We start from the raw sequence: 11,462 nt of genomic DNA on the forward strand, positions 1-11,462 counted from the left end.
CAGATAGGAAAGGTAATGGAATATATTATTAGATGACAGAACATTGAAAATTCTTTATACAATTATTTAATTCATTATGAAATAGAAATTCCGTTTTTGGGTGGAACGTTTGAGGGAGGGAGGGAGGCGGGGACCGCTGCGTGTTACACACAACATGGAGAAATGTCCAAGCGTCTAGCTGCTTCGGTGCGTCGTTAACGTTAACGTCGGAAGAAATTCCCCACTAAGCCCTAAATTCAGAGCAGAGCAGTATCCTAATGACTTTTATGCTTCAGTCGATAAGGTGTTTTGCGAATTCTGTCAACATACCGTGGGGACTGGACCCGCAAAATCACTTCAAAAGCCATGTCAGCCGGATTCCTCTTTCTCCTCGTCTCTCTTTTGCTCAAAATAAAAATGAATGGGCTTCATGGCTGGCTGATTTTTTTGCGTTGTCTGATTCTGAATGTATAACTTGCCTAAGCCGGTACCGTGACTTTGTTTTCGGGCGCTACTGTGATTGGACGTTTATGCGCCTTGTGTAATGTGGGACTATTAACAGCGGAGCTGTTTTGTAATCGTCACTCGTCTCGAGTAAATGATTTTTCCGGGTCGCGCACACACATATTATTAGGGGCAAATACAAGGGAAATGCTCGCACTGTAGATCATATATATAATTATATATATGATTAGTAAACTGTCGGGGGCATTTTCTGCCCCCCTTAACTGATTTTCGAGGGCATTTTGTCCATTTTCAAGGGCATTTTGCCCCGAGCCCCCGTTAATTTCGAACCCTGGGTACAATACAGTACGGCTCAATACACACAATAGACCTATCTCAAACACTGCCCTCTTTTCTTGATCCTCGAAATCACAACTGTCGCTTGCCTCGGACAAACTTGTTCAAGAAAAGAGGGCAGGGTTTGAGATAGGTCCATTGTTAAGGGGATGCAGACCAGAGAAAGACGTTTGTCTTGTTTACATCAGGGTCCCCCATTTTCAATTTATAGTGACATTTATGACATACACAACAGACATGACACATCAGTGTATGATGCTACAATAACGAATGCCGTTTTTGGTAATCAATAATCAGAAACAATGTCCCCCGCCCCCCCCCCCCCCCTTTCATGCATTCATGGTGGAACATGATACCGATCATATGCATTTTGATTTTAAACCTATTCATCATCACGCTATAAAATGGGAACGTATTGATGAAAAAATTATTTAGTGTGGTGATTTTTGGCTGGTGAAAATGCTGAGTGGCTAGTGACTTTGGAAAACCACTAGCCACAGTGGCTAGTGAGCCAAAAAGTTAATGTCAAGCCCTGCACGTCAGCGATAGGGGTGTTATACACGTCAGCGATAGGGATGTTATACACGTCAGCGATAGGGGTGTTATACACGTCAGCGATAGGGATGTTATACATGTCAGCGATAGGGATGTTATACACGTCAGCGATAGGGGTGTTATGCACGTCAGCGATAGGGGTGTCACGATTTGTTCCACGGTTCATTTCGACTTTTGATTTCCTGAAGGGGACATATTGTATATTTACACTGGATGCCAAACTTTTTTTTTTTTACTGTACTTGTGCTGTATAATGACAATAGGCCTACATATTAATCTAATCTAATCAATATTAGAAACCCTTTTTGGGGGGTTTCCCTTTTCCCTTTTTTTAGTGTGTTATACAGCTGGAGGTGCATGTAGAATGTCTGCACCCCAAGGTGAAATCACTGCTCCTGAACTGCATGAAACGCCTAGTTTATAATCGAGTCTTTTCTTCCGTTGTCGTAGTAGTTTGTAGGCCAACCCTCTCTTCCTTTACTGCTCTATGTCACCATGTAACACATTGCATACGGGTGGTCTTTGACTTCGTTGTCTCCGTTTTTCCAGATGGCGGCTCGCTTGTAAACATTCCCTTTTTCCACCTAAACGGTTCACTAAAATATGTTTCTGACAACATTTCAAGCGAGAAATCGGATATGCAATTGTTGGATCTTCATTCATATTTGATCTGCAACACCTAGTTTGACAGTCGCCTCCACACTTGCATGCTCGGCCGTGGGAAACAGCAGCTCATTTATATTTAAACCTACATGCGCAGAAACAACCCATAGACAACAGGGCTGCAACAGAGGGGTATAGAGGCATGCTAGAATTCATAAGCTAGTGGTATTTTCAGAAAAAATAACTTCAAATACATATTTTGGGGAGACTTGTTGAACATGAGTATAATATGACCTCTTTAAGGTCACAATTATTTTATTCAGCATTGATGGCTATGCCATTTTTGAAAGTCTTGATTTGCAAATATCAACAGATAATTGGTTTTATGCCCGGACAACTGTCCTTTGCATTTGAATTTGCATCTTTAAAAAGATGGCACAATCTGTGAACTGATGAACCAATCTGAGTAGAACATTGGAAATCTCATGACCTTTCATGGCTCCACAGAACTGGCCGATAAGTAGGAGGTGCTTGGAGTCTGGAATCTGTCAACAAAGAGCGGAGAGTATGGCTTCTATTCTCTATGGCGTCTTTGCTAATAGACTAGGTTCCTTCTTTTCAGCCGATGACCAAAAGTAATGGTGTTCTCCTTTCCCGTTTACCAGTAATAATTACGTTTTACAGGAGGATTATATTATTATTATATTATATTATTGTTAACTAGCCTACTTCTAAGAGCTGCATCGCTAACACTAAATGACTGGATGTCACAATTTCGTGGTGACCTGATGATCTGCAATGCTAAGCTAGTTTCGGCAAGCGATTCTCCCGTATTTTAATCTGATGCTTCAAATCTCAAAATCCCCTGCTTTAGCAGAGAGAGAAATCGATATTAGAACAGAGACAGAGGAACCGAGCCTGCATGCACCACAGACGAAGCTACTATTGATAGTCCATTCACTTGCCTTTAGCTGCAGGAGACGTGGAGAGACGTGCAGAGACGGAAATACGACACACATGAGAGGTCTATTGTGCACCGCTTTGTTTCAATTATCAAGGAGTGCACACGATAGGGATCTGATATAGAAAATGCCGTTGGCTGTTGTGGAATTGACCAAACTATGCCGGGGCACAACAGAGCACGAGTGGAAAAGGCAGCGGCGACATCTTCAACTACAAAATTCCTTTGCTCTCATGGCTGCCTGCACTCTCACTCCTAAAGGTGAGACTCGTTCTGTTGCTTTTGTGGTGGTGTGAATGTGAAAGGGGGGAAAAACTGTGGTTAACGTTACGTATCCCATCTTGGCTAAGTAAGAAGATCGTGGGTAGAGGGAGGCCGGGGTGGAAAGGAGGAATAAACTACTGGGAGAATCACAAATTCGATGTTGGGAATGGTTTGATTTTCCATTTCGAGTCGGAATCATGACACTCCTATCCGGCAGCCACCACTGTGCGTGTGGACGTGGCTTCAGTCTGGTTCCTTTTTTTTTTATATATATATATATAAGAAAACGTCCCTCTTTTGTCAATCAGGTCCACTTCTTGATGTCATATTCATGTGTTTGTAGTTTGTAGAGACCTCTTGTCCTCATCTCAACAGATTTGTCATTCAAATCACAAACAGATGTTAGCTTGATTGTTCTAATTGACAGCCCAAATCAATGTATAAATTTTTTTTTGGTTAATACAGCAATGCAGGTCTAAGATGTGTTCTTTTTGGGGGGGGGGGGGGGGCACCCTTCCTGTGCAGTGTGCAGTAATTGAGATGTTGAAGTGTGTGTGTGTGTGTGTGTGTGTGTGTGTGTGTGTGTGTGTGCGTGCGTGCATGCGTGCGTGCGTGCGTGCGTGCGTGCGTGCGTGTGTGTGTGATGAAAGATGATGACATCGCGCACTCACATTGGAAGTAGAGCTCCTCGTCTCCCTCTTGGTCCGCCTTGCTGTAGCCACAGTGCCTTCGCGAGGAGAGAGGAAGAGACACACGGAATCAACCGACGGTGCGAAGGAAGGAAAATAAAAAAGTGTACTTTACAATCATTTGAATGCAGTAACTAGTAATGCGGTGCACAGGCAAGTCTCTTTGAGAGAACCCGCTGAGAGGCACAAGGCCGTGACAGAGCGCTCCAGAGCACCGGGGGGGAAAGAACCAGATCGGCTGCCTCTCCCTCTGACGGCACCGCCGAAAACACATCGAATAACGCATGCCCTGTTAAAGGGGGCTGCTTCAACATGTCCTGTAATATTCATTTGTAATATTAACGTGTTGAAGGTGCCCTCAAGCAGGGAATCTGCAGAACAAGGTTGTGCTTTGAACACAGACCAAAAAAGTTGGGGGGGGGGGGGGGGGGTAATAGACATTATTATGTGTAATAGAACACAACTGACGGACATGCGGGGTAGGTGAGGGGGTGGATGTAGAAGTTGCACGTGTACAGTACGGTACATGTTCACTGTGGCCCCCGGACGGTTTGGGAATGAGCCCCACGGATGTCATGCTCTAATGTAACTCCATGGAAAGGCAGAGTAGAGATGAAGAGATATGTCCCCCCGGTGATGAAACAACCTCCTACTGTATGAAGCGTATGAGGGGGGAATGGGGGGGGGGGGGGGGGTAATGACTACTGACAGATGGGTGCCCTGGTCTGGGATGACAGGAGAGGCCCTGCTGTATTTCATCCTGCCCTGAGTAGTACTGTGCGTGATGTAAAAAGGCACTCGCACAGACATTCTTATCGACGTGCATGAGCGTACGCGTATATGCGTGCACACACACACACACACAGATCTGAGTATTGTAGTCTCATAATGGATTAATTAGAAACAAAAAAAAGGGGGGGGGGAATAGAGACGAAATAGAGGGGAAAACAAATACAAATAAAATAGCGTCAGGTGCTTTGTCACAGGGTGAGGGACTGGAGGATGATGATCCATTAGCACAGCATGCCACACACATGATGGGTGTGTATGTGTGTGTGTGTGAGTTGAGACCCCACAGCTATGGATGCCCAAGTGAGTGATAGAAAGGACTAATTGACGAGCAGAGACTCACAGCAACGGAGAGTCAATGGGGCCCGCGAGAGCGTACCTTCTCCCGATGATGAAGCCGAACACCATGAACACCAGGATGATGGTCCCCGCCACGGCCACCACTGCGATGATGATGACGGGGTTCTGCTCGCTGGATACGATCGCGGCTGAGGGGAAGAAAGAAAGGAAGGAGGGGTGGGTGGGTAGGGGGGAGGGCAACACGCAGACAGACAAAGACACCCAGTCAGCGTGAGGTTCAGCATCACATCACGGCTTCAGATCTGCGGGGAAATAATTGAGGCAATGAGCAGCGTGGGGGACTGATAACCCCTGAGAGAGAGAGAGAGAGATAGAGAGAGAGAGAGAGAGAGAGAGAGAGAGAGAGAGAGAGAGAGAGAGAGACAAGGAGGTGCCGCTGCTATTTTTGATCGCTCCTCATTCACGCGGCTCGAGTGTTTCAGAAAAGTGGGCTTAATTAACTTAGTCCCAGATGGAACCGGCGGTGCCCTTCATCTGAAACAAAAGACACATTCAGGTTTGGATCGTGTCTCGTTCAGAGAGCCGTCCGAGCGCCTTGCACTGACAAATCAGCCGGTGGCACAAAACAAATGGTGCGAAAGACAAATATTGGTGAAAGAGTCCTGGGCCCTGTTTCTTGTACCTGGATAACTGAGTTAGCCGGATAACTTTAACTGGATAACTGAGTTAGCCGGACTTTCCGGTTCCCTGTACGTGGATTTTCCAAATCACCATGACAACAGATCCAAAAGTTTGAGCCTGGTCGAAAGCAGAGTTTAAGTTCAAGTTAGCCTGACCCATCGCCACGCCCCCGCAAAGAAGTGACAGCCCGTTTCCTGAAACTATTCCCACAGTCTACGATCTGCATTATACCATTCTGAATTACGTTTTTGTGCTCCATTCTTCCAGAGGGGGCTTTTGAAATGTAAAATAGACCCAAAATGCTGATACTAAATTCACTTTGTCCTAAATAATGCACGTTATATATACCGTGGCGACGGTGGCGCTCGCTCGTGCGATGTACACATTATGTGGTTATTTTAATTGTAACTGGGATTAAGATGTCTGATGAGATGCGCTGTTTGACGGATTTGAGAAATTGAATGAGCCGTTGACGTCACATTAATGAATGAGGATAAAGAGATAAACTTCATTCAAAACAAAGGATATTCTAAACACGGGTCTCTCGTTCATTAATGTATAAACAATGAATTTATCCCATCTGGCACAGTGGTGCAGCGGTAGTGCTCAAGCCTGCCAACCCAGCGACCGGGGTTCAAAACCCGGTGTTTCCAATATGATTTTTTTGAATATAATATTAATGATTATACGCCAAAGTAGCCTGGTTTTAAGTTAAAATATTATAAATCTACATGTATTGAGGATGTCATTCTTTATATAGCTCTCAACGTGCACCAAATTGAATTATTCCTATATTGCAAAAAGAAGGAGACGACTAGGGTCTCGAACCCCGGTCGTCTGTGTGAAAGTCAAAAGAACAACCCGTTAGACCACATTGGAGATAAGTTAAAGATTGACTATACATCAATCAATGGGTAAGAGAGCCGTATCGTAATTCTGTATAACAGTTAACTAATTATTTTCGCTAGCAAGATCTCATTTGATTATTCAATCCAGCAGGCAAGTTTAAAGAAATATAGTCTGATTGATTGAGGTAATGAGGGACTTAAAATTTGCCTATAGATAACGCATTTAACTTGTCGGCGAGGCGATTGAGCCGTATTGCAATCTGTCAATAAAGTCTTAAATCAATTAATCAATCAATGCCGTTAGAGAATCAGGATCTCTGCCATCGATACGTGCTGGCTTTTCACCTAAAGCGGCCGCGCGCATTTAGCCTGAGTCGCAAGTCTGGCTTGAGTTAACGAGACTGAATCCACCTTCGTGGAACAGGAAAATCCCGGCTTCAAACATCGGGTTAACTGAAGCTGGATAATGACATCTTGATCGACTTAGTTGAACCACGTACAAGAAACAGGGCCCTGATGCAGAGAGCCTGTTGCCCATAACAACATAACAGATAACCTCACCAAGGGTGAGATTTAGCTACCGGCGATCATCTGTCACTGACGTCTTTCACTAACCATCTATTTGTAGATGCTACGCAATGCTCCATGTATGTTAAGGCGTGTGAAACGCTCAGTGCATTCAAAGCCTCTATTTATCAGCCTTAATAGATCAAAGAGGCGGGGAGTTTGGGGGGCGGGTGAACAATGTCCCAAGCGGAGGTGACATTTTGGAAACAGAGGCAGAAGGCGGGAAATCCCCCGTATCTCACCAGCGCCTCCCATCTTCCCGGACATAATTACACCTGGTGGGCGTATCTCCTACCTGTAGCCTCCTCCCTGGTGGTGATCTCCAGTCTGGGGCCGTAGGTGCCGTAGCCGGCCTCCGTGAAGGCTCTGATCTGGAACACGTAGGCCGTGCTGGGCTTCAAGTTGTTCACCGTGGCTGATGTGGACTTGGACTTCACTGTGGAGTAGATGCGATCTTTCTGGTCCTGCACAAGGGGCAAATAAATCATTCATTTTCTTTCATTAATAATCACTGAACACGTGTGATGATAATAGAAATGTGTTCCGAATTCGTTTTTTTTGTTTTGTTTATCAGACCCTGAAGCCAAATTCTCTTGAGCTCGGATTTCCATCTGGTATTTTGTTGTTGATCTGTAAATGTTTTACCTGGCAAAAACTCAAGTGCAATGCCAAATGCTGTTAGGAGCATAGTCGTGGTTTCCAATTTTCCACTTCCACAGCCGAGCGGACTAGAGTCACAGTATGTGACAGAGGAGACTGATTTCAGGGAGCCTGATTGGCTGTAGCCAACAAGGCCGGGCATCAGGGCCCCATGAGGGCGACCCAGCCTTTGATTTGTCGTGCGAAAGCCACTTCTTTAGACCTCACTGCAACATGCTGATCTGTTCAGACTTCACACACAGGGGAGTGGCGATGTATGATTATATATGAAAGGAGGAAAGGAGATACCGTGACAGACTGTTAATTCTTGCAGCGGAAGAGCCATGTGAGAGTTGAGTGTGTGGGGGTGGGAGCGGTGGGCGGTGGGCTGGGGGGGGTTGGCTGAGAGGGACTGTGGGCTGATTAAAATCTTATGAGCAACTCATTCATTATTGCAATTATGAGACAAAGGAGGCCCTCGCAGAATCTTGCAAATTCCACTCACAGACGCATGCGGACGGAATGTAAAATGGAGAGTCGGCGAAATGGAGGGCGAGAGAGATGGAAAGTATGGGCGCAGGGTTAAGTTGTTTCGCAAGACAAAACACGAGCACATCATACACACGCCTGGGATGCAACTTCACTGTTATGACCGATATGATCTGTGTAAATAAAACACGATTTCTATGATCATTTCATTTTGTACATACTATTTTTGTACATACTGAAACAATGTTAGCCCACAATCCTGTGCTTGCATGATTGTCACGTGCAAGTAACGTTACGTACCAAATCAAACTCTGCATGGCCAAAATTGTTTAAACACACACACACACACACACACAACACCAGAGAAATAATCATCAATTGCAAAATCATCAGGTTTGCCAATGCAATCGATAAATCAACCGTATTTTGTGTAATCATCTCCAATACTGGGTTATGTCTATTTTATGTGTATCTGCCAATTTCATGATTTTATGTCTATTTTATGTGTATCAGTAACAATCAAACTGTAAACAAAGAGGCCTATTAAGATGTTAGATCCTAATATGAAAAATGATGTGATCTAGGGCGGATAGGTGGCGCAGTGGGCAAGGCGCTCGCCACCAACGCAGGAGATGCTGGGTTCGAGCCCAGCTCTCGGCGTTGCTACCAGCTTGGCTGGTCGTTCATACTAATACAATTGGCAGTATTAGGGGGTGGGAAGCTGGTGGGTGGGGATTGGACGTTGTGGACAGCGACTCCTACAGGTCGGTTGGTGCGTCTGCGGCTGCGCAGTAGAATCAGGAAGCGACGAGGGCGGCGTGTCCCTCCCACGCAGACCCTCGCCGCTGAGAGATCGTGCTGTGCAGGTGAAAAGATGTGACGGCTGCCTCCTCGAGTACCGGAGGGGACACGTGATGCAAGGCTTCGTCCACATTGCAGCCGACCTGTGGGAGGCATGGCCTAGCAGCGTTCGAGACAGGGGAGGGTAGAATTGGACAATATGAAATTGGGGACGAGAGAACAATTTAAAAATGGGGAGAAAAAGTAGATAAAAAAAAATTATGTGATCTTAGAATCTATGCCTTATCTTGACTTTGTCTATTTTGCTGCTGTCTATTTTATGCCAATTTTGTGCTCATTTTATGCCTTATTATTATTATTATTATCTGCCCAATTTTACTCATGGGACCGATACAATCAATATATCATGCGTCCCTAGTGCATTCAGTACACACACACACACACACACACACACACACACACGCACACACACACACACACACAGTCACACACACACACACACACACACACACACACACACACACACACACACACACACACACACACACACACACACACACACACACACACACACACACACACACACACACACACACAACCCCACACACACACACACACACACACACACACACACACACACACACACACACACACACACACACACACACACACACACACACACACACACACACACACACACACACACACACACACACACACACACACACACACACACACACACACACACACACACACACACACACACACACACACACACACACACACACACAGTCACACACACACGCACACACATTGACAGTTCCCGGATCCAGGCAGGCATACGGAGGATCACACAAACTCACCTTCTCGTAGTACTTGATCTCGTATTCGGTGATGACGCCGTTGGGCTGCTCGGGCTCCTGCCAGGAGAGCTGGATGCTGCGCTGCTGCACTCTCTCCTTGATGACCTCGCTGACCTGCGACGGAGCTGTTTGAACAGGACATGTCAATAAAGGGGGGGCCAAACCCTTAGTGCACACACACACACACGCACACACATCCATCCCCCCCTCTGCGCCCCCCACACACAGCGCTCAGCGCCCCCCTCGCCTCGCTGAATGAATATTCACGCGGCTGCTCCTTAAATGTTTACACCTCATGATCGAAATTTCAATTACAAAGCAAACACCGGAAGATAGCATTATCCCAGTCAGTGTGCAACTGCAACATGGAAGTTATGAATGACAATTAACTTGAATTAATTCCAACCATTCCCGTGGAGGAATGCAGGCACTCACTCTCTCCCCACTGGCAAAGCACTGGAGGAGCCTCTTGTGGGGAGAGGCAGAGGCGTGTTTGTACCTGTGTAACCTCACAACCCCCCGTCTTATGCACAGCAGTTAAAGTCGGTGGCACTAAATCAAATCAAATCAAATCAAATTAATTTGTAAGGCCCGACAACACACGTTAATGTCCCCATTACACATAGCTCATTTTAACCCATTGAATCCGGGAAACACATTTGTCTGTATATGCAGACTATATTATAATGCATTATTAGCAGGTGTTTCAGGTCTAAATGGGTTAAAAGAGCACTTCACGCAAACATTCTAATTTGTATATCAATTCAAATATATATAATTGATGAATTAAAGTCACTGGAGATTGTGTTTAACGACAGCAAAACTATATCAACACATCCGTTCACAAACGCTCAAACACATCTTGCGGTGTAATCCAAGTCTCCTTTATCCAGCCGTTCTGTGTGCTCAGTACTTCACAAAGTATAATGCATTTTCACTAAAAATACTTTATAAAGGGATGTCTTGATACAGTTTTGCTGTCGTTAAAACGTAATTGCTAGTAACTTCAATTCATCAAGAACTGCTACTGTTGAACTACTACTTTCCCCCGTGGAGGAATGCGCAGAAAATAAAAAGGTAATCTCCATGAATTCAAGGCATCACAGGGTGAGTAATTGATATGCAAACGATCATTTTTGGGTAAAGCGCTCAAGGGTTATATTATTACTGTGGTGCCACCTTGTACACGCTGCCTTACAAAATACCCATTCTCCTATTTTTGAATGTCAGTGCTTAAAGCAATAGCTTTAATATGCAGAATTGCATCTTTAGAAACTTTGATCTGATGAAAACATTATTACCTTCATGTAAGGGGACAAACAAGCCCTTGGGTGAGAAATAACTTTTTTGAGTTGACAAGCACTTTAACTGTATCGTAAACCAAGGAGACGATGCAGGCCAACAATTCCCGGTAAAATAAATACTACAAATATGCTAAATCTACGTGATCTGTAAAATATATGTGCATTGGACACATCGTGGTAGTAAAGCTTAGGATGTAATAAGAACTTTACCACCGCAGCTGTGGATTAAGATTTCCCTTAATAATGTGCTTATGGCAGAGGTCAGTCTAATCAGTCCTGCACTGAAAATGAATCACCCCAGGGACCCAAAGGTTGAGAACCATTTATCT

The 11,462-nt window shown here is 45.0% G+C and overlaps 1 protein-coding gene across 1 annotated transcript in view; it reads right to left on the reverse strand.

Annotated features, from left to right (window-relative positions):
* The window catches only part of LOC311228331 (ephrin type-A receptor 7-like), a gene marked incomplete at its 5' end in the record, with an annotated part of 32,632 nt that extends 21,496 nt beyond the window's left edge, over positions 1-11,136 (reverse strand). The window contains 5 exons of the mRNA XM_084314240.1: positions 3,835-3,890; positions 4,985-5,129; positions 7,333-7,501; positions 9,830-9,994; positions 11,131-11,136. Coding sequence (XP_084170366.1) covers positions 3,835-3,890; positions 4,985-5,129; positions 7,333-7,501; positions 9,830-9,994; positions 11,131-11,136 — 541 coding nt within the window. The remainder of the gene's footprint in view (positions 1-3,834; positions 3,891-4,984; positions 5,130-7,332; positions 7,502-9,829; positions 9,995-11,130) is intronic.
* Positions 11,137-11,462: the final 326 nt, after the last annotated feature.

Source organism: Notolepis coatsorum, assembly GCF_963971535.1.
Source record: "Notolepis coatsorum genome assembly, chromosome: 5".
Taxonomy (NCBI): domain Eukaryota; kingdom Metazoa; phylum Chordata; class Actinopteri; order Aulopiformes; family Paralepididae; genus Notolepis; species Notolepis coatsorum.